The sequence below is a fragment of the Protopterus annectens genome, chromosome 6.part1 (assembly GCF_019279795.1).
Source record: "Protopterus annectens isolate FY-2018-M chromosome 6.part1, PAN1.0, whole genome shotgun sequence".
Taxonomy (NCBI): Eukaryota; Metazoa; Chordata; order Ceratodontiformes; family Protopteridae; genus Protopterus; species Protopterus annectens.
The window spans coordinates 389,219,981-389,242,902 of NC_056738.1; the positions used below are offsets into that span (position 1 = coordinate 389,219,981).

General features: G+C 44.2%; 1 protein-coding gene across 1 annotated transcript in view; it reads left to right on the forward strand.

The window, feature by feature from the left end:
- Nucleotides 1-22,922, forward strand: part of LOC122805297 (centromere protein F-like) — a 670,336-nt gene that overhangs the window by 106,063 nt on the left and 541,351 nt on the right. Inside the window, exon 4 of the mRNA XM_044075385.1 lies at nt 1,340-1,462. Within this exon, the coding sequence (XP_043931320.1) occupies nt 1,340-1,462 (123 nt within the window). The remainder of the gene's footprint in view (nt 1-1,339; nt 1,463-22,922) is intronic.

Sequence of the window (22,922 nt, forward strand, 5' to 3'; positions counted from 1 at the left end):
TATGAAACTATGATTGTAAGAAATCTGACATAAATAGTGTGAAAATATCTATGTACATAATACAATTCGTATTTCAAATGCTTTATACTGATAGTGCAAGAAGTAAAATTAAGAAAAAGTCCAAATTAAGGGATGTCAGTTCATCTATTCATTTAGTGACCAAAAAGAAATAAAAGATGATGAAAAAGGACAGGTGGAAGCAAATTTTTCTTCCTAAAAGTACACCATATTTATTAGAAAAGGCCTTAATTGTGAAACAGTTTGTGGGTATCTTCTATGAATGGATACCATATTCCAAAAACAGCGAAGTACTTTTGGTTTTCTGCTCATGTAATTGATCAACTTTCCTGAAGTAGAATAAAAATGGTCATTAGCCAAGCAGTCCAGCTATTGATGACACACTGCATTATTTTTTGTAGTTAAAAGGTGTGTAGTCCTTTTCTAATTTAGTGAAGAGACATTCTGCTAGATATACTGCAGGCTTTTATGCTTTTTACAGAATGTAACTATGATGGGCACTGAAAGGCTGCTGTCTAGGTCTTAAGTGTATACTCCCTCCATGAAGACCATTTTCATAACTTAGAGGACTAAATCCCTGACTACAATCAAATTTCAAGTAAAGGCTAGTACTCTGGAGGGGTTTGGTGGGAGAAGATGAGACTGAGCAGCCAGCCTAGACTTGCTAAGCGTGGTGGGATAGGGGTGGTTGCAGTCGCCAATCTGCCACAATAAATTTGTGGCTTGCAGGCAGATGAGCAGCATAGACTTGTGGATTTGTTTTACCAAGTTTATGTTGATGAAAGTTGTCATTAGCATGTATGGATGCACATGCACACACAGGGTATAGTAGACCTTAGTGGAGGCAATTGTGCTCATAACATTCACCAGTAGCAAGGTTAGGGGTGTTAAAGCACCCTAATTTCTTTTGTTAGGTACAGGAGAAGCCACAGGAGGAGGCACAGTCAATCTCTCAGTTCCTTTCCTCCTTGCTGGGAATACCCATTATGGAGAAATGAATGGGCTCAAGAGTGATTGGAGAGGGATTGATGGTCAGCTGGCACTGAGGAAAAAGCACACAGAAATAAAAGTATGGTCATGAAGCATTGCAGCTTGGATCTGTATTCTGAGGCGCATCCTCACTGTCATAGTTATTATACACATGTTGAGTGTTCATATGGCTACATTTTATAAGACATGTTTCTGGTTGAAGGAACAAGTAAAATGCACAGCGAAAATTAAAGGATTTGCTTTACGATTATAGCTGCATGAAGTTGACGCAATGCATTTATTGTAATACATCTGGAATTTTGCAAGCACTGAAGCTGCTTTTCTTTAATAGCTGATTGCTGAGAAACAATGCTCGGATAAAGAATTGGATGAACTAAAGAGAAAGCTGCAGTCTGCAGAGAAGAAGGTTGAGACCTGTTTAAGAAAGGAGAAAGAACTTAACAAAAACCTTCAGGTAACAATGTAGTGCTTTTCATTATGCTGTATAATGATCCATGTTTACTTGCCTGCTTTTGCATACAACAGTCGGGAGCTTTTGTATATGTAGTAGTCTTGAATGTGGTAGCTGATGCCACATCTATGGAATCCAATAGTATGCATGACTTCAGGGATGTACAGTGTGTTATTTTTAGATGTTAGCTCTGTCTGCATTTATCTACTTCAGATTTCAACAATTATTTTCAAATTTATTTAATTTTGAGTTTTACATCTTTGGTTAATTGCATAAAACAATTTTCTGACATCAACACCAGTGCAATAATATTTTCTTGAAGCTTTCCCACTTTTCAGAATAATCACAACATTGTGTGCTATCAGCTGAGGTATTCCATTTGCATATTAAAACTCTTTCCCACCCCAGTTGGGTTACTGGTTAACTAGAGAGCCCCTTTTCTGATTATTTTTCATTGTATATCATTCCAGGTCATAACCTGTAGAAAGAACCTAGTCAGCATGGATTTTTTTCCCATTCACAGTGCTTTCACAAACTGAGGATGCAGATGATTTTGTGGCTGTGAGGTGACTACATTTAACATGCTTTCATTTATCTTCTTATAGCAGGTAGTTGTAGTGGTGGACAGTGCCCATTGATTTAATTTGAGCCTTCTGTCCCTGCACCCAAACTCATTTGACTGCCAAAAGATGTTATCTAACTGGTTGGCATAATGGTTAAGGTCTTTGGCCTTCCATGCACAAGGCACAAGGTTGGCTCCTTGACCTATGGCCAATGCCTATTTGGAGTATGCATGTTATCCCTGTCTCTCTCTGAGGTTCCTCCCACCTCCCAAAAACATCCTGAGTTTTTCCATCTCAAACTCACCCAAGAATGGAGTTGTGGGTTACAGCAAAGACTCCGGATGGTGCCCTGTAAGGGGAAAGATTTGTGTAGACCAATCGCTTTGGACATTTGCTGAGGTGCTCAGTATCCTCAAGCTAGGAGAACACTGATCACAGGTTGTGCACTGTGACAAGGCTAGCCACTCAGTGTTGCAAAGTATGGCTGTAGGCGATTCAGTTCTCCTCCAGCGTTCAGCTGAATTGCACTCTCAGGGAGAATTATGCCCCAAGACTTCTTGGGGGAGGGGGCTATGGCCAGAGCCCATTGTGTAATATTTAAACAAGCTGGGAGCATACAACCCTCCCCCCTGTCCAAGAAAAAAAACTTGGCATTATGGCAGTAGACTATACAGAGAGGCATCATTCTTGCAGCTGTTAACCTTCCAGTGAGTATGAGCATGCTGACAGATTTAATGAGATGCTTCTTAAATACTCTTTAGGAGTTGAGGATTCATGAAACCTGGTTAAATTTCAGGGAGTGGTGAATCCTGGAGATCCACCCATTCAAACCTTGTGAGGAAACTGTTGCCCCTTTCTGCTTTACTGTTGTATGTAAAACATGGAATTTGATGGTAGACACATTGTTATGACGAGAAAGAGTCCTGCAAGCCTTCCTGCTGTTCACAGGTTCTACTCCTGCTCTCAAAGTTCAGATAAGAAAGACCAAAGGCTGCTTTTGTTGCCACCTTGTGGATTCAGAAGGGTGTGTTCTCAGTCTGTCCTTGGCAGTACGTGAGACTCCCAGTAAAACAAAAGAAGTCCTTGGCCCATGAATAGAAATCTCTTTAGATAGGCACATCCACTGCTGTATTGCACTTAAACACTAGCCATTTGGATGTAGTCTTTTCACTCTTAGTCTCTCTAGAAAATGCACACTAGCTTTCTGTAAGCCAGAGTTCCAGGATACCTGTTGATGGGCCCATGGCTTGGTTTGTTTCCACCAATTCAAATACACTAAACCTGTTGCAATACAGCACAATATAAAATAAACACCATTCAGCCAGTGAAAGTCCAAGAAGGAGCTCTGAAGAAATTCTATATTGAAATTTTGGCATAAAAGATCTTAACAACTTAGCTTCTTCGTTGAGGACTTTTACTGGCTGACTGGTATTTATTTTATGTTATGCTGTATTGCAATAGATTTAGTGTTTGTATTGGTTATTTTGTTCATGGTTCTTGGTCCACCAATTAAAATTCATCAAATTTCAGGAAAATTCTATGACTGAGGAAGCTTGGTCATCCATTCCATCATATGCTGTATCATTTTTCGGATGGAACCAGCTCTTTTTGACCACTTGCACAGTTCACATCATGATTCTGCCTGTTGTCTGTGAAGTTCTTGCATTCTCTTAACTTTGTCAGCATGGCTGTCAGATTACCAGACAATACTTTACTGTTTGGGAGAGGTGCATAATACAAAGCTTTGCCAAAGTTAGCAGAGCATCACTGCTATGACTTGGTGATGTTGAAGGGAAAAGCTGTTCGTCTTCCTTGTGACCAAAAAGATTGTGATGGTAGAGAGCGTGTAACTTACAGGTGGATACTGTGCATATTCCCTGGCATGGGCTGAAGCATCACTGCAAAAAAGAACCTCTGCTTCAAAAATGACATTCTGGTCTCTGCATATATTTAGCTCATCCTGGGTTAAAGAGGAAATGGGCCAGCGGTAGTTCTCTCCCTCCTCTGAGGCACAAGAATTTGAGGGTGGTGCATTCCCTGTTCTCACCTTGGAAGTCAACACTGGGGTGCTGTCTTTCTCGGCCCCAAGCTGAACACCTGGAGGCTGAAGTCGTTAAGAATTCTTCCAAGGAGCAGCTTTATGAATCATGCAATCATATTCACCTCCTAGTATGTTCTTCAGGCCCCAGAATGCTACCTGATCATTTGGGGGGAGGAGAATCAGGTGTATTTGCTCTTTTTGTAATGTGCCATTCCCCACCCAGTCTTCCACCTGATGTCTGTTTTTTTTTTTCTTCCCATGGTTTATTTGTCCAACCTCAGGATACGATTTCCCCTTTTCCAGGCAGTCCCAGATGCAGTCCTTTAGTGGGGGGAGGGTTTGGCTTCTCAGATAGTCTGCTGTATAGCAATAGTATTCTCTATTGCCTGAGGAGTGTGGCGGGGGGTATTTGGATTTGCAGACCAGCTATAAGGAGCCCTTATTCTTGTGTCAGCCTGTTAAGTTGCTTAGCAGATGGAGCAGTATGTGTGGCAATATCATTGTGCTTGATCCACGTACCAGATGTCGGAGTTTGAGGCATGTCCTGTGAAGTTCCTGATTGTAGTGATCCCCTTTCTAACCCACTCCAAGGAAATAGAGATGGCCATTGGCTGTGTTTTCCTATCTATCCAACTGCTTACCCTATGACCAGCCTTGGTTCTTTCTCAAACTCAGGTTGCCAGTAACACAAACTGTTGTCTTGCCTCTTTGATATGGTTTAACATCTGAACTAGAATCTAGCAGATTTAATAGGACTTAAGGCTGACAGGACTCCATCAACTCACAACCTGAAATGTTCCTGAGCTACAAACCTCCTCCCCTGTATCCATAATTAATTGTATATCTGGTCCCTCCTCCAGATCTCTGTAAGCTTGCGATAAGGCAGAGCATTTAAGAAGAAAATCCAGGAAGGAAGCAAGTCTGTTTGAAGGAACTTCTTGATCAAACAGGAGAGGCTGAGGGAAGGATGTTGGAGAGTAGACGAAGTTGAACCTGTCTTACCTTTCCATTTTTCTGGCAAGTACATAACTTTCATATGCAAGATGACTGGTCCATCTTTCCTCTATCCCTAGGACAGAGTCCCAAACTTATGTTTCTGGGTTTATCCTAATAAAAATACACACAGAGGTAATATTGCCAAGTGTGAAGTGAAATGGAGAACACTGGACAAGTAAGAGATTAAATCCACATTAGATACTTTGCGTAAGAATGAGACACTATCTGATTAATAAGTAGATGAAATTAGTACCCTATGATTTAGAGATGGAAACTTATGTGAGGCAATGGGATGGCACAGCCAGATAAATACTGTACTGCTGAACAACTAAGAGTACTTAAGCTGAAACATATAGGGTGCATAAGAGGTGCAGTACATTCAGATTAACTGCATGCCAATAGCAGACAAGTAAAATGTATAATTTCTAGATACTTGCTGTAGCCTAGCAATACAAGGGCTAAATAGGTTTTAAGCAATGTTGTAAAACCCCAGGCTAACCGAGGCAGAGTCTGACTGGAAACTGAATGCAGTTTAGAAACGGATAGTTGTAGCTATGGAGATAAGCCGAGCTTAAAGTTATATTGCCAGATTTATCCTACTAGTGGGAAAAACAGCAACCAGTATGGTGTTATCTGTTGTGAGAAGGATAAGGAGGGAAATTAGTGAAAACATTTTCAGCCAAGGAGATTATATGCTTAAAATTGCTCTTCCAGAACTTGAGTACATGCAACTCACTTTTAATCCCTAATTTAGAGCTGGGTGGTAAAAAGGGGTTGTTAGATAAGAGAACTGCAGGACATTCTAAAGACAGTGGATGATTACATGGCAGAGTCTGAAATTTTCTCTAAATACTGGTTTACTGCATAGGGGGAAAAGTAATACAAGTAGTGATTGTAGCAGGTATAGTATTGGCAAAAAAGTATCCTTTTTTGTTTTTTTTTTGGTTACTCTCCTGAGCCATTACTTGGCTCATTTTGCTCCTTTAATGAGAGGAACTTTCATAGTGTAAGGTGGAACGAGCCTCTAAGTTGCCTGTAGTGTGTGTGTGTGTGTGTGTGTGTGTGTGTGTGTGTGTGTGTGTGTGTGTGTGTGTGTGTGTGTGTGACAGGACCTTGGCAGCCTACTACAATTTCCCTTTTTGCCTTGAAAACTCTGGGTAATGGTGGCTGTCCACTTGGTCACTCTAGAAGGGGAATGTAACTCATAAGCAAGCGAGAGGACACTCGTGACCAATGTTGCAACAATCAAGGCTGTTTGGTCTAAGATAGCTGCAGATGGTTGCAATATTATGTTTTTTTTCCTTAAAATTCTGAGTTTTATGGAGCTTCACTCACAGATTTGTCCTGCTTGTACTAGCCTTAACACATCTACTTTTAAATGTTTGGTTTGTAATGCCTGTGCTTTGAACTGTTTGACTTGTTTATTGAAACGTTGCTGCTACAAGTCATCATTTGGGTTCCACATCTATAGATGGGTCTATCAGCATATCGAAGTTCCAAAACTTCAAAATTCATATGGCTGAGACCATATGATTGAAGTTTTGGAACTTAGAACATTTAGAAAATAAAAACTTTTTTTTTTATATGCTTATCCCTGCAAATTAAATATACCAACTCCGAGATTGCACTACATTGAGGAAAAGGGGAAATTTCCCATTTCGCAATGTACCACTATCTCTATTCAGACCGTTCGAAGTTCCAAACTTCGATCATATGGTGCCGACCATATGAATTTTGAGGTTTTGAAACTTCGATAATCTGATAGGGATCTGGATTCATTCTTAATTGTGTTAGCCTTAACACCTTCTTTGAGTGTTTGAGTCAGAACATCAGTGCTTCTGCCTGTTTAACTGCATGTGGAAAATGCTACTGTAATGAATATGAACACGTGTTAAGATTTTACAAGCTTAGTAGCATCTTAGTAGAAGGCATTTTGTTTATTGGCTTGAGTGTTTGGTTTTAGTACATCACCATTGCGAAAGAATGAAAAGAGAACTACCTTTTGGGACAAGCTTTATATGCTTGTGTAAATGGCTTTTTTATGTTGTCACAGTACTTTTTATTGACTTTAACCTTGTGCTTGACATTGTAAATGGTTTTGTTACATCAGCAGTTGGACTGTTACCATTTGTTTGGCATCAAGACTTGAGATTTTCTTGACCTTCCACCTGTAATATAACTGGCTCTTTTGTTGTTCCTGCTTTGGGTCATATTTGGATTTTTTAGCACTCCTGAATGACTGTTTGCTACACTTCAGTTTTAGCAGTAGTTATTTGAACATTGCTCTACATTTGGAACTGCCTAAATCTTAGAAGTTATTTGTTTGAATATTTCCTAGACATTGCGTCATCATAGTCTAATATTTCCTGGACGTTGCTGGTTCTCAAAAGACATTGCATTTTGTTTTAATGTCATGTAGATGTTTATTTTGTGCTTTGCATTAAATAACTGTTCATAGTTGCAATTTTTATTTATTTATTTGTTTATTTATTTGTTTATTTATTTTACATTTGTTTACCAGGAAAGTCCGACTGGGATAAGACCCTTTTTCAGCGGAGGCCCAGGGAGAAAAGCTCCGCATTTAAAGATTATATACAATTTAAGAAATTATGCAAAACTTATACAAGAAATTTCCATAGTACACCAGAAATTATATTCTATGCTGTAATAGCTGACATTTGTATTATACAATCATCTCATGTAATTCCTTATTGCAGTGTAGACATTGTAGTTTCTCAAAGTAACCTGAGGAAAGGTTTGTAGGGCGAAATTGGATAGAAAGGGTTGAGGTTAGAGATTATCTAGACATGAAAGTGAGCATAGATTATGAGGTGGTCAGGGAAGAAGAAAAAGTGTGACCAGAAACTATTAAAACTAGTTAGCCAGGAGTAATGCAGGAATAAAGCCAGGTGTCATTAAGATAATTTTTAAGAATTTTTTTGAACTGGTTGGTATTTCTGTTGGATGTTCATCATGTTTCACTGTTGCAGTCATTACACTTGGGTTATCCTGCTGGTAGGCTACCCGCAGTCGGCCGGAGTTCCAAAGTCTAGGTCTGGCGTCGGTTGCTGTCGCCTCTTCCCTGATGTCAGTGTGACAGGGGTATAAAAGATGCAACCAACGCCATTTTCTTCAGCTTGCCGCATGGTGCCTGAAGCAAAAGCAGTTCGCAAGTGTCGGTTGGCCGACTCCTGAGATGTTCGAAATTGAGTTTCAGAACCAAAGTCTTCAATAAAGTTAAGTACCCTGTTGGGGAAACTTTTTCTTGCTCCAGACGGATGTCAGTAAAAGTTAATAATTGTATTTCTTGTGGGAAGCAAATACCTCATAAGGACTTTCACTCTTACTGTATTCCTTGCCTAGGCCCTGACCATGACGTTACTAGTTGTCGGTTTTGTGCTAGATTCAACAAACGCACTATTAAACGTCGGTTTGATTTTGCTTTACATTATTTTGGCCAAAGGTTTAATTACATAATGCTGTCGTAACAACCGATGACCGGAATTTATAAAAAAACGCAAAGACAAAGAAAAAGACAGGCATCCAAGGTCCAAAACCGACAACGAAGCCTCTTCTAGGCCATTCGCCGGTTCTCAGTGAGTCGCTTTCGCAGCCCCTGACACCCACTACCTCAGAGCCACAGGCCATAACAGACAGCCATGTGGAGACACCGAGGCCTGTGGAAATTCAAGGTATTGGGCCTGCGGAAACTATTCCCTCAGATGGGTCCGGAGCCGCTGAGCAAGCATCGGCTTCTGAGGGTGTTTTCAGACCTTCACAGCGTACTATTAAGTCCACTACAGCAGCCAGGACAAAGTCAAAAACACCATTAAAGACAAGGAAACAAGTACAGCATTCACCTGAACAGTCATCCATGCCAAAGAAACAGATGCTTAAAATGGCCGAAGACCTAATTACTTTAATCAGGGGTTCCCATCCCCCTCCTGACAAAAGGCCTAGGCAAGACGCTGACTATGATTCCTCTGACCAGGTTTCTATTTCCTCTGATTCCTCTTCTGATCAGGGATATTCTCTCCTTCCTATGGGGACTCTGATGCAGAAGAGTCTATACCCTCAGCCTCTCCGCCTGATGATTATTCTTTTGGGGAAACCCTGCACACCATGAGGGAGCATTTCCATTGGGAGAGCCAGGATTACTCAGAATCCAAGAAAAAGGCTCAGAGATTTTCTTTTATTGCTTCAGCACAGGCCCCTGGCTAGTCCCCCTGTGCTTGATATTGTTGATGATAATTTCTCTGAATCCAGTCTATCTCCTGATTCTTTACCCCTTGCACCAGTCAAGCCAGACAGGTACTACAGGGTTCCTGACTCTCAAAAATGTCTTTACAAAAACCCTGCTGCAGACCCAGAAACAATTTCTCAGGGTTCTAAAGGGGTTAAGGCTTCCACTGCTAAAAATCCTGTCCCCTCGGATAGGGATTCCAGAGCTCTGGATAGATGGGGAAAAAAAGTTTACACTTCTCCTACTTTAGCTGTAAGGGCTTTAAATTGCCAGTTTCACATGCTTAAATATCAACAGTACCTCATGTCCTTGTTAAAACAGAAAATGGTTACAAACTCTGAAAGTCCTGACAGTAAGGAAATGCAGGATTTATTGCATGCAGCTGAACAAGTGGAAAAGCACACTCTACAGTGTGGTTTTGATTCATTAGAGGCTTCTTGTAGAGCCGCAGTTACTGGCTCTGTCATTCGTAGGCATGCTTGGTTGAAAGAACAAAGTTTACCTGAACATGTTAAAGTAAAATTATTGGATGCTCCACTACAGCATGATGCTTTGTTTGGTGTTAAGGAAGAAGAGGTGTTAAAGAAAATGGAGGATAAAGCAAAATCAATGCAGACAGTAAAGGATTTCTTACAGGTTCAACCACCTAGGTTTAGCAGAAACTGGCCTTCAAAAAATTGGTCCTTTCCGGTGTCAGACAGATCACGAAGAGGCAGATACAGACACCCAAGAGGCAGATCTCAGCCCTAAGGCTCCTACAGATCTAAACAATGGGGTGCTTCAGCCCCCAAAGGAGGAGAAGACAAATCACAACCTTATAGGAAACAGTCCCAATGACTTCCCTCTACAAATGCCAAACACTTACCTTTTGGCAGCACCCGTAGGGGGAAAGTTAGCACTTTTCTCAAAAAATTGGCACATAATCACCCAGGACAAATGGGTACTGAATATTGTTTCTCAGGGTTACAGGTTCCACTTTCACACCCTTCCAAAATCAAAAGGTATGCCGGACCTGCCACAAAACCAATGGGCAGAGGCACAAAAACAAATTGCTGCTCTCATGGACATGGGAGCTATTCAACGAGTACCACAGTAAGAACAAGGAGTAGGATTTTACTCAAGACTTTTCCTAGTACCCAGAAAGGACAAAGCCTGGAGACCAGTACTGGACTTGTCAATCCTAAATACTTTCCTGGATGTTCCAAAATTCAAAATGTTAACACTACAGCAACTTCAACCCATGTTGGGCAAGAAGGCTTGGCTAGTAACTTTGGACCTCAAGGAGGCATACCTGCATGTCCCAATCAGTCAGTCTTGCAGAAGATACCTCAGATTCATAGCTGGCTCAATGCATTACCAATTCTCTGCACTGCCCTTTGGCTTATCTACTGCGCCCAGGGTCTTCACAAAATGCCTGGCACCAGTAATTGCATTTTGCAAACAAAAAGGAATTCAAATATATCCCTACTTGGATGACGGCCTTATTCAGGCAGAGAGCAAAGACATTCTTCTAAAGCATCTGGCGTTTGTAAAAAGATTACTGATTTGCCTAGGGTACACAGTAAACGAAAATAAATCAAAACTAGTACCCTCTCAAGAGATAATATTCCTGGGTGCAAGCTTAAATACAACTGCCCAGATGACTTATCTCACGCCAGACAAACAAAGGCAACTGACTCATTACTTTCAAATGATGGCAACAAAGACCCAGCTCCCTGCAAGAAAAATTCTGCAGGCCCTGGGCTTCATGGCATCCTGCATTCTACTAATTCCATATGCAAGACTGCATATGAAGAAACTACAATGGTATCTAAAAAGTGTTTGGACTCAACATCGTCACAGCTTGGAAACAATCATAACTTTAAATCTGAAGTAGGAGATTCATTTGTCTGCAACCTGTGGGTTATGGATCCGATATCGGATCCGAACCGGCATGGTTTACCAGCTATGGATCCAAGCTCTCAGCTCCTCCCCTCACCCATAATGCCCTGCTCTACCCTCATGACCTCAGATCTCGTTTGCCGCGCATGGTGACCAGATTGTTTTTCAGCTCTCCAGCTAAGTGCTAGTTTCAAGTATTTAAATTGTAAAATTTAAAGATTTTTTTTGGTTATTTGTGTGAAAGTGTAGGTTTCCCCTTTGGTATATTTGCTTTTTTTAGTGTTTAATCTAAAAGTTATATCCCTCCCCTCGCTGTTAGCGTAGTGTGTGTGTTGGGCCTGTGAGTGATTTTTGTGTTTTCTTTAGTTACTTCTTAGTTATAGTAACTTCGGTTGTAGATTGGGATGTCTGAACAACCCAAGTCTATTTTTTCTAAATGCTCAGAGTGTGGCCATAAGCTTTCCCCAGCTGATGGCCACACTCGGTGTGTTAGATGCCTGGGGGTTGAACACCTCACATCTGGATGTTCCATTTGTGCAGGGTTCAACCCCAGGGCATTGAAGGAGCGGAGGTCCAAGCTTGTTTTGGCGGGCCTTTTGCCGCCGGACTCGGCTCCGACCTCCGCTCCTTCGGGAGTAACCGTACCCACGGTTATTTCTTCTGCGGCTCCCCCTCCTCCTCCTGGGACTCAACCTCCTGTTTCTGGTTCGGAGGAGAGGGATGCTAAAAAAAGGGACCGGAGGGAGAAGCACCATAAGCGGCGGGCCGAGACCTCTGTTTCGGCCCCGCCAGCCAAGCGGGCTTCTCCCCCGGCTCCATTGTCGGCTCGGTCTTCTCCTCCTCGGCTCCGGTCTCCAGTGTGTTTTTCACCGGGACCTGAGGAGGAGGAGACCCGATCTCCGTCGAGGCTATCGAGGAGGCACTCTAGGCCTACCTCGGTAGCCTCGTCGAGATCTACGTATAGCCTTTCGGATGCTGATCTGGACTGGATGATGAGAAGGTTCATCCAGGCCCAGATGCAGATGGGAGTGCTCTTGCCTCCCCCCCCCTCTGGGGGGGAGCTCAACCCCCTTTTTCAAACCGATTGCTCCTTCTCCGACCCGCTACCCGGGTTCGGAGCAGTTGCAGCCGAGCAGCCGGGCGGGGTGGGTCGGCGCCGATAGTACTTTGTACTTCGGATCCGACCCTGCCCTCGAGTGCATCGGATCCGACCTCTCTGAGCCTGGATCCGAGCCTCGGATCCGGGGGGATCAGTGCTCCTTCGGCGCCCGTCTGTGTCGGGCGCACTGTCCCTTCGGATCCGGGCCGCGCCGGCTCCGATCCACTCTTCGGATCCGAGGGGGAGACGATTGTCGGATCCTTTGGTCGAGGTCGGCTCCCCTTCGGCGTTTGATGTAGTGGAGAGGGCCCTGTTGAGGGTCTCCGGACCCCCGGCACTTGCTTCGGCTCCGTCCCGCGCTCCCTCTGCACTGGGTCAGGCTTCCACCATCCGGCCCTTGGGACAGCCCGCTTCTGTGCCCCAAGCTGCTCCCCTGGAACAGGTTGCTGCTTGCGAGGAGTCCTCTGACAGCCCCCCAGAGGATGTTCCTCGCAAGCATACGTGCAAAAGGAGGCACATTGACTCCCCCGAGTCTCTCACGGAAGACCAGGACTTGGAGGAAGGGGAAGGTTCCCCACGGTCACCCCCCGAGGATGTCTCATTTGGAGACATCATGGAAATGCTCCGTATCAGGGGGGGGGGTGGTCTGCCCCCAAGTCTTCCTCGGACGAGTCCGTGTTCTTGGAGGCATTTGAAACGGGCCCGTCTACCTCTTGGGTGTCCCCTCCTGCCGACCCCCTGGTGGACCTCATTACCACCAGGGCGTGGAAGGAACTGGACACCGTGGAGCCAATTCCTAAGAGGCCCGATAGGATCCTCAGCCCACCGTCCGACCGTGCCCATTGGAGTAAGGGGCCTCCGGTAGATGCCATGTTGACGGCGGCGGCCACCAAGAGGGAACTTGCTCAGGAGAGTCCCTCAGTCCATCCCCCGAGCAAGGAGTCTCAGATGATGGACCGCTTGGGGAAGCGGATGTTTAGTTCAGCGACCTTCTCGGTAAGGGCGCTGAACTACCTGGCACACGTCATTAGGATGCAGCGAGATCTTATTAAAGAATACGCTGCATCTCCCCCAGAGTCCATGTCGGAAGAGGACAAAATGCTGCACTCCACCAGCATGGCCACTCTTAGATCAGTTACTAATACCTCTATGCGGCTACTCTCCCATGCTACGGAAGGCGCCGCTAGAGCCGCAGGGGCAGGTCTAGTCACTAGACATCAGGCCTGGCTCCGTCACTGCGATTTTTCTGAGCCCTTCAAAGCGTCATTTGCGAACGCCCCCTTTGATGGTTCTGCCCTCTTTGGCAAAACCGTTCGCGACACTTTGACCCAGAGCGAGAAGGACGGGAAGACGCTGTCTGCCGTCGGAATCCACTTCTCTGCACCCCAGAGGCCCTACTCTAGGAACCAAAAGGGTCAGAAGAAGATGTGGTTCCGGAAGTCACAGCAATCCCAGCCTGCTCCGGACAACCAGTCCTTCCAAGGCAGAGGAGGACAGGGAGGACGCCGCCCTAGAGGCAGAGGGGCTCCCAGGAACTTCGGGTCCAGAGAACCTTTCTCTGAACGGCCCACGCAGCAACCCTGAGGGGTTGCCCGGCTGCTCCACTCTGGAGGCAGTCGGGGGACGTTTTTCGGGGCACCTAGCGGCATGGGAGTCCATAACATCAGACCGCTGGGTTCTCCAGATCATATCCAGAGGATACCGCATCCCTTTTCGTCACTTACCAAAGTTGAAGTCCCTCCCAGACGTTCCACCCGGTCAACGGGAGGTCGCTTTGGCAGAAATTGGCCATCTGTTAAAGAAAAGAGCCATCCAGCCCGTCCCCCCAGACCAGATCGGATCAGGGTTCTACTCCAGGTTCTTTTTAGTGCCAAAAAAGACGGGGGAACTAAGACCAATTTTAGACCTTTCTCTCTTGAACCTGGCAGTCCCTAAGGAAAAATTCCGAATGGTCACCTTGCAATCTATTCTCCCCCTTCTGGGAGAAAATCACTGGATGTGTTCTATAGACCTCAAGGACGCATACTACCACATTCTGATGGACAGGCGCTCCAGGAGGTTCCTCCGCTTCCGGCTGGGAGCCAGTCACTACCAGTTCCGGGTCCTTCCCTTTGGTCTCACCACAGCCCCCAGGGTGTTCACCAAAGTATTAGCAGTGGTAGCGGCCCACCTGAGGCTTCAGGGGGTGCAGGTCTTCCCCTACCGGGACGACTGGCTTCTTACCGCCCCAACAAGGCATCTACTACTATTGGCGCGAGACTCCTTTCTCCATCTTGCTCCCTTTCTGGGCATTACAATAAATATAAAGAAATCCAACCTGGCGCCCACACAGCTCTTAGATTTTATAGGGGCCAGGTTAGACACAAGGAGTTTAAAAGCCTTCCTCAGTGCGGACAGAGTTCAAAATCTGCAGCTCCAGGTGCGGGCCATTCTCCACTCAAGTTTTGTTCCGGCGGAGTTGGTCCTGAGGGCTCTAGGGTCCATGGCGTCTGCTATAGCACTTCTTCCTCTTGCCAGGCTCAATATGCGCATCCTCCAGTGGACTCTCTTAGTACAGTGGTCTTACCTTGCTCTCCCTATGCATCATCCCATTGCGATCAGCAAGGCTTGCAAGCGGCCCCTCCTGTGGTGGCTTCACTCCCCAGATCTCCACGGAGGCCGCCCATTTTGTGCTTCTCCCCCTCTCGCCACAGTGACCACGGACGCCTCCCGCCTCGGGTGGGGGGGGCATTTTGCGGGCCGGACCGTCCAAGGCACGTGGAACGATTCAGAGACCTTACTGCATATCAGCGTTCTAGAGATGAGAGCAGTGCTCTTAGCGTTGCTAGCACTTCAGGACTTTCTTCCCTTGGGAACAATTGCGATTCAGTCAGACAACATGTCTGTTGTCTGGTACATCAACAAGCAAGGGGGGACAAGGTCTTACCCTCTTTGTCGAGAAGCCATGAGAGTTTGGGAATGGGCAATCTCCACCAACCACTTTCTGAAAGCAACGCACATTCCGGGTCGGTCCAACATCCTGGCGGACAAGCTCAGTCACACCATTCTGACCCCTTACGAGTGGTCTCTCAATTGTCAAGTAGCGGAACGCATATTCGCACGGTGGGGAACTCCTTCATGCGATCTTTTTGCCTCTCCCTCAAACACCAAGTGCGACAGTTTTTTCGCTCTGATACCCCCTCCAGGAGGTTCTCCAAGAGACGCTCTGGTGCATGCTTGGCCACCCGGTCTTCTATACGCTTATCCACCCTTGCCTCTGATGTTCCAAGTTCTTCAGAAAGCCTCTCTGGTGGGTTGCAGAATGATTCTCATTGCTCCGTTTTGGCCTCGACAGATCTGGTTCCCCTTTCTAAGGTCTCACTCGGTGAATCCTCCTTGGATTCTAGATCCCATTCCGGATCTGATATCCCACCCATCCTGCATATCTCCTCCGAACCTGGACAACCTGAAGCTGACCGCTTGGCTGCTCCAGTTCCACTCTTGATCAGGACTCCCGGTATTTCGTCACCTGTTAAGGCAATCCTGGTGGCAGCTCATAAACCGTCCACTAGGAAAGTCTACCGCAGCAAGTGGAAACGGTTTTCTTTGTGGGCGGAGCGGCAAGGCCTGAATCCCTTCACGGTTCCTCTCCCTTTAGTGCTTGACTTTCTAACCACTCTTAACGATGGTGCCAGCAGTTCCACAGTCAAAGTTCAACTGGCGGCAATCTCTCATTATCACATTGGTCATGATTCTAGTCCACTCATGTCAGCCAAGTTGTGTAAAATTTTCCTTAAAGGTACTTTCCTTCTCAGGCCCCTGTAAAACAAGCGGTTCCTCCTTGGGACCTCTCCTTAGTTCTCCAGGCCTTGACCGCCCCCCCCCCTTCGAACCAGCGGCTACGGTGGATCTCAAATTCTTGTCTTTCAAGACAGCCTTTTTAGTAGCCATTACATCGGCCAAGAAAGTTTCAGAGCTCCAAGCATTATCAGCTAAACCTCCTTACTTGGTATTTCATCCGGACCGTGTTTACCTCAGGACCAACCGTCCTTTCTTCCTAAAGTAGCTTCTGAAGCAAACATTAATCAATCCATTAACCTCCCTGTTTTCTTTCCCAAATATGAAAACAAAGGTGAATACAAGCTTCACTCCTTAGATGTTCACAGGCAACTTAGATTTTATCTAAACAGAACGGCTGGTCATAGGCAATCCGACCAGTTGTTTATTTCCTTTGCTAAATTTAATTTGGGCAAGCCAATTTCTAAAGTCTCTCTATCTCGCTGGATTTCACAGTGTATCTTATTGGCTTATCAAGCTTCAGGAAGGCCCGCACCAGAGGGTGTACACGCCCATTCAACCCGGTCAGTATCTACCTCGGCAGCCTTTAAGGCTAGGATTCCTCTAGATGATATTTGTGCAGCAGCCACGTGGGCTTCATCTCATACTTTTATTTCCCACTATAAGTTGGATCTTGCATCTAGGGGTAGAGCATCCTTTGGCTCCGGTGCTCGGAATATCCTTCCATGATGGCCGCCCAAGATTCAGGTAGCTGGGGACTCTGTCCCACAGGTTGCAGACAAATGAATCTCCTACTTCAGATTTAGAAGTTATGTACTCACCATAACGTTCCATCTGAGTAGGTGTATTCATTTGTCTGCAACCATCCCGCCCCCCTATCCCCCTGGCCTTTCAGTTTCCTGCATATTGTGTGTTACCCTTTTTAGGGTGTTCTTGCTGTTGGCAAACTCGATCTGAGGTCATGAGGGTAGAGCAGGGCATTATGGGTGAGGGGAGGAGCTGAGAGCTTGGATCCATAGCTGGTAAACCATGCCGGTTCGGATCCGATATCGGATCCATAACCCACAGGTTGCAGACAAATGAATACACCTACTCAGATGGAACGTTATGGTGAGTACATAACTTCTAATTCCCTGCCTACAACAGGAGTTTCGGTGGTGGTCCCAGGCTTGTCACCACAACAAGGGACAGCCTTTCACCTTACCCACTGCCAGGCAGACAATAACAACGGATGCATCGGATTATGCCTGGGGGCACATATGGCAGGAAAATGTATTCAGGGCACATGGCCCAAGGAACAAATGCATCTTCACATCAATCAAAAAGAGATGCTAGCTGTACAGAATGCCCTGACAGCTTTCAAGGACCTACTACATCCAGGACAACTATTAATAAAGACTGACAATACCACTGTTATGTGGTACATAAACAAGCAAGGGGGCACACATTCCTAACCCCTATGCAGGCAAGCCATGACTTTGTGGAACATAGCATTGACCTATCAAGTACATCTGCAGACACAATTCCTGCCAGGAACAAAAAATGCACTGGCAGACGATCTAAGCAGAAATCTCATGGATCATCACGAATGGAAACTAAATCCACAGGTGTTCAGCATGATAACAGGGAAATGGGGATGCCCAGACATAGATCTATTTGCCTCCCCTCACAATTGCCAACTACAGAAATTCTGCACAAGAACTTATCACTCTCAAGCATGGAAAGTGGATGCTCTATCATTCAGCTGGAAAACCCTGACAGTTTATGCCTTCCCTCCAGTGCCTCTTCTTACCAAGGTGCTCCTAAAAGTCAGACAAGAGAGACCAAAGATGATCCTGAAAACCCCAGACTGGCCACGCCAGCACTGGTACCCAATCCTAAAGAGCTTGCCTCAAGGCCCACCCTGGCATTTACCTCAAACTCCTCACCTTCTGACTCAACAAAACAATCAGATTCTGCACAGTCAACTCAGAACCTTAAATCTGGCAGCATGGCAGATAATGTAGCCACTCAGACTGCAACTCTCTCTAAAGCTGTTATGGATGTTATTTTAGAAGCCAAGAGGCCTAGCACTAAGAAATCTTACGCAGAAAAATGGAAGAGATTTTGTGCTTGGAACCAGGCACAAGGGCTTGAACCACTTGTTCCAAATATACTTCAGATTCTACAATACCTAACTGAGATGCTGGACAAAGACCTATCCTTCTCATCAATTAAGATCCATGCCTCTGCAATTTCAGCTCATTACAATACGGAACCTCCTATTTTTTCACATCCTCTACTAAGACAGTACCTCAGAGGGGCAAAAAACATAAGACCCCCAAGGAGAGCACCAATACCAAATTGGGATCTCAATTTTGTTTTTGAAAAACTCACACTGCCTCCTTTTGAACCAGCCAACACAGCTGATATAAAATTCTTATCATGGAAAACGGCTCTGCTCCTAGCAATAACTTCAGTAAAGAAGAGTCTCAGAGTTACAGGTATTAATGGCTGTGGAACCTTTCATCATTTTTCACCAGGACAGGGTTTCTCTTAGGACAAACCCAACATTCATGCTAAAGGTGGTTTCCAATGTGGCTCTTAACCAAACCATTCATCTACCAACTTTCTACCCAAACCCCCAGAATAAAGGGGAGAGACTTCTGCACGCTTTGGACATACACAGACAGCTACCATTCTACTTGGACAAAACAAAAGCTTTCAGAAAAACTGAGCAGCTGTTTGTAGCCTATGCTGCAGGATCACAAGGAAAGCCTATCACAAAGCAGACAATTTCAAAATGGATAGGACACTGCAGTCGCTTCTGTTATGCACACCATGGCAAATCAGTGCCTAAGGGGCATTAGGCCACACTCTACCAGAGCAGCAGCCACTTCAGCAGCCTTCCTCATAGGAGTACCAACCAAAGACATTTTAGAAACTGCAACCTGGAGTTCAGTGCACACTTTCACCAAGCACTACCATTTACCTCTCTACTCTAAATCCAGAGCAGGCTTTGCCACTGCAGTTCTGCAGGGCTTGGTAGCCTCTCCTAATCCTATTTAGACCCAGCCGCCCAACCTCAACTTTGGGATTCTACCAAAGTGTAATGACTGCAACAGTGAAACACGATGAACATAGTACAGTTGTGTACCTACCATAAATGTAGATGTTCGAGTGTATTCACTGTTGCAGTCCAGGTTACCCACCCACCATCCCCCTTTTTTCATTGCTGGGACTTTTCTGTACTTCTCAACTCTATACAACCTATGTGGTGTATTTGCTTGTAGATGAAGGAAATGTCTATATTATTACATGCATGCTTTTTGGCATAATTTATTCTTTTCAGCCTTCCTATCTGGGGGCACCCGACATCTGGGGCAAGAAAAACTGAAGAAAATGGCGTCTGTTGTATCTTTTATACCCCTGTCGCACTGACGTTAGGGAAGAGGTGACAGCAACTGACGCTGGACCTAGACTTTGGAACTCGGGCTGACTGTGGGTAGCCTGCCAGCAGGATAACCCAAGTGTAATGACTGCAACAGTGAATACACTCGAACATCTACATTTATGGTAGGTACACAACTGTACTTTCTGATGCTGGAGGAATTGAAATTTTTGTATTAATTTTTATTTGTTATACTTCACCATAACATTTTGAAAAAGTGCTTAGGTTTAAGCATTCAAAGTTGGTTGATTTCATCTTCTTAGTCTACTGGCAGTGAGAAGACCCTCAATTTTATATCAACTTCAGTGCTTATCAGCTGTGGAGGAGGCTTTACACAAAGACTCTGTAGAGGTCTTATGTAAAGACTGCATGCAGTTTTAAATGTAGAAGGAAGCTCTAAATCCAGATCTGTTCTTTTTTCTTCAGAGTCCACAACTGTCATGCTGGTGACCTTTCCTTCTGAATCATGTTTGTTGCCGTCTAATGTGAGATTATCATGCTTCTCACCTACAAATAGGCATGAAGTTTAGCAGTAAGCCACCTCCATTGGCTGTTGTTAGGCATGGGGTAATACCAGTACTACTCCCTTGTGATTAATAAACTGCTCTGATATCCCTAAAGTGAGCTTCTGAGGCCTGAGGCCAAGTTTGAGTCTGAAATTGGACTTTGATCAAGTCATCTGAGCTACCTGTACTTCTGCCTCAACATGAATGTTAATGCCCCTACAACACAAAAACCTCTGACGTAGGTGGTTTATCTGGGTTTAGCAATATGTTATGATACACTTGTTCAACTATGACAGCAGGATGCACATGAAAATTTAAAATACATAACAGAATATTCTGTACTTTTCCGTTATCGGGGCAACATATGTAAGGTGTGTGGCTGGATAGACCTAACCTTGAAATTGCAATGCAGACAACTTGCTCTTACCGACATATCAAAGTAGTTTGTCAAGGTGGCAGATTTTTGAAAAGCGCAACCTTTGTCATATGAAGCCCTTTCCTTTTCCAATTCCCATTTTTCTTAACCAATAATTGGTGAGCTTTCCACCTTTTTTACCATGGCTCACTTCTGGGCTGTGTATGCACCGTAGCACTGTAGAAAAATACCCTGTTAATTCATTAATAAGGGGTGAATGAACAGCGTTATTTTCTGAAAAAAAGTAAGGAAATGCTCCTCTTCCCGACAGTCAGCTGATTGGTAAGGGAATAAAACTCACAGCAGTTTAGTAAGAAAAGCGATCCCAAAGGCAATTATTCTGAAACTCTAGAAGCAGGACTGACTTCAGATATCCCCTTTCTCAGTGTCTGCATGTTGACAGATATGCCTTCTAGCATTACAAATCTTAACACGCTGACCATTACAAATCAGCTGATGGTCAGAAAGAGGAGCATTTACTTTTTCATAAAATAGTGTTGGTCATTCACACACTATGAATTTACAGGGGATATTTCTGCAGCTGTCTGTATAAGCGGCAGTGACTTGGCCGCAAATCAGTAACAGTCCGACAACAAATCCAGACTGAAAAGCACAAAACCATCCGAAATTAAGCAGCGGTGAGTTGCGAGGAAACATCAGTACAACGGTGACAAGCACGCCAAAACTCAAAGCAGAACCGAAGAATCAAGTCACCACTGATGAGTTGCCAGAATATGAATACTAGCAGTAGGAAGAACACAAAGTTAAACCCCAGAAAAAATAAGCAGCAGGGACTTCACATCAAGCGGTCATTTTGCTTGTTGCCCCGATAACAGAAAAGTACAGAATATTCAAAGGACTATGTTTCATAATGCTTACTCATGTTACCTTCATCATTCTTCAGGATGAGGTTCTTGGGAGTCTACCAAAATGTTGACTTACTGTAACAGTAACTCTCCCCAAAGAAGACATTATAGTTATGTGTTCAGTTTACTTTACCTTGTTAGTGAGTAATTGCTAAGAGGTCATTGCAGTCCTAAAGCTACCCTCACACCATTTCCCCTCTGCTGCTTATATATGTCAATATTCAGTGAAGCTTTTTTTGACAGCTGTTCCATGCCACTACAGTGGTGAGAAATTTATATTTAAAATTTCTGGCATAGTTTGTTATGCAGTCTATTTTTTTAATTGTTTTTGTGATTGAAAGTTAGAATGTTGGGAAAATTCATTCAGAGTATTCTGGCTTGCCTAATTCTAATAATTTCAAAGCTTAATTGTTGACTGTAAGTTGCAGTTGCTTCATCCAGTTCCTTAATTGTGTGTAGCATTCCTGTTAAGCTGTTAAAATTAATTGTGATGGATGCAAGGTGCTTTCCTTAGAGTCATTGTCTTACGGTTAGTGTTCAGATCTTTTAGCTGTCCCTATATTGGAGAAACACTCCTATTTTCATGCCTGGTTTACTCCTCCACATGATGTACCCATTTTTGGTGGTATTTCCTCATAGGCTTGATTTACCTCTTATCAAAATTTTCTGAATCCTTTCTCCTTTACATGTGAGAAAATCACACTATGTAACCAACATACTAGCAGCACCAGTAATTTAAAGAAAGGGGATACACATCTCTCATCTCTCCTTTTCAGAAGAAAAATAAATGATGCGTGTGATAGAATTTTGCAGTACAGTTCATTAAAATCTACAGATTTTTCACCAAATCTTTGCTAATGTGCTTATATTTTTTCCATAATTTTTGTCACTCATTGTAAAATCATTTATGAGTAGTATCCCACATTCCTGCTGGAAGATGGAAGAGTTATGTGCTATTTGCTATTCACATTTTGCTTTGATTAGATGTCCAAAATTTTGCTGGATGTACCTACTTTTCATATGCCTTTGTATCTGTTTCCAGATTGAGAGGCATGTTAGTGTTTTCCATGTCTTAGTATTTTTAATCTTGCATTAAGCATCTGTTTAAATTTAATTAATGTCAATGTTATTACTCAATTCTACTCCAGTTCTAGTACCTGTACCTTTTCTTGTTTACTTCATTTCATCAGATATATACTAAACTGCTGTTTTTATTTATGCTATTTTTTAGCAGTAACACATGGCTGGGTGTGGGTAATGCATAGATGTTAAGTTGTCAATCTCGCCTTCATTCTTGCTGGATGGGTTTGGAGCCGATCCTCGGCTCCGACTCGGCCAATACTAAAGCTCGAGAGCTAATTCCACCGGCTCGAGGCTCCCCTATATCCCACAATGCTAGGTGGTAACTACTCAGATCTCGTTTGCCGCTTAGCTGCGAGGTGCTTTCCTTCTACCGGCTCTGGCAGGTTAGTGAGTTTTTTTCTAGTTAAAAACTTCAAATATCTACCCCTATCCGTTTTATTCAGTTTAGTTTATAGTACAGGGTATCCTTTTAGTTTAAATTGGGTCTCCCTTGTTTTTATCCCCTTTTTATTCCTTTTTAAGTTCTAGGCCTTTAGCCCACTCCCCTTTTTCCCTTTGTCATT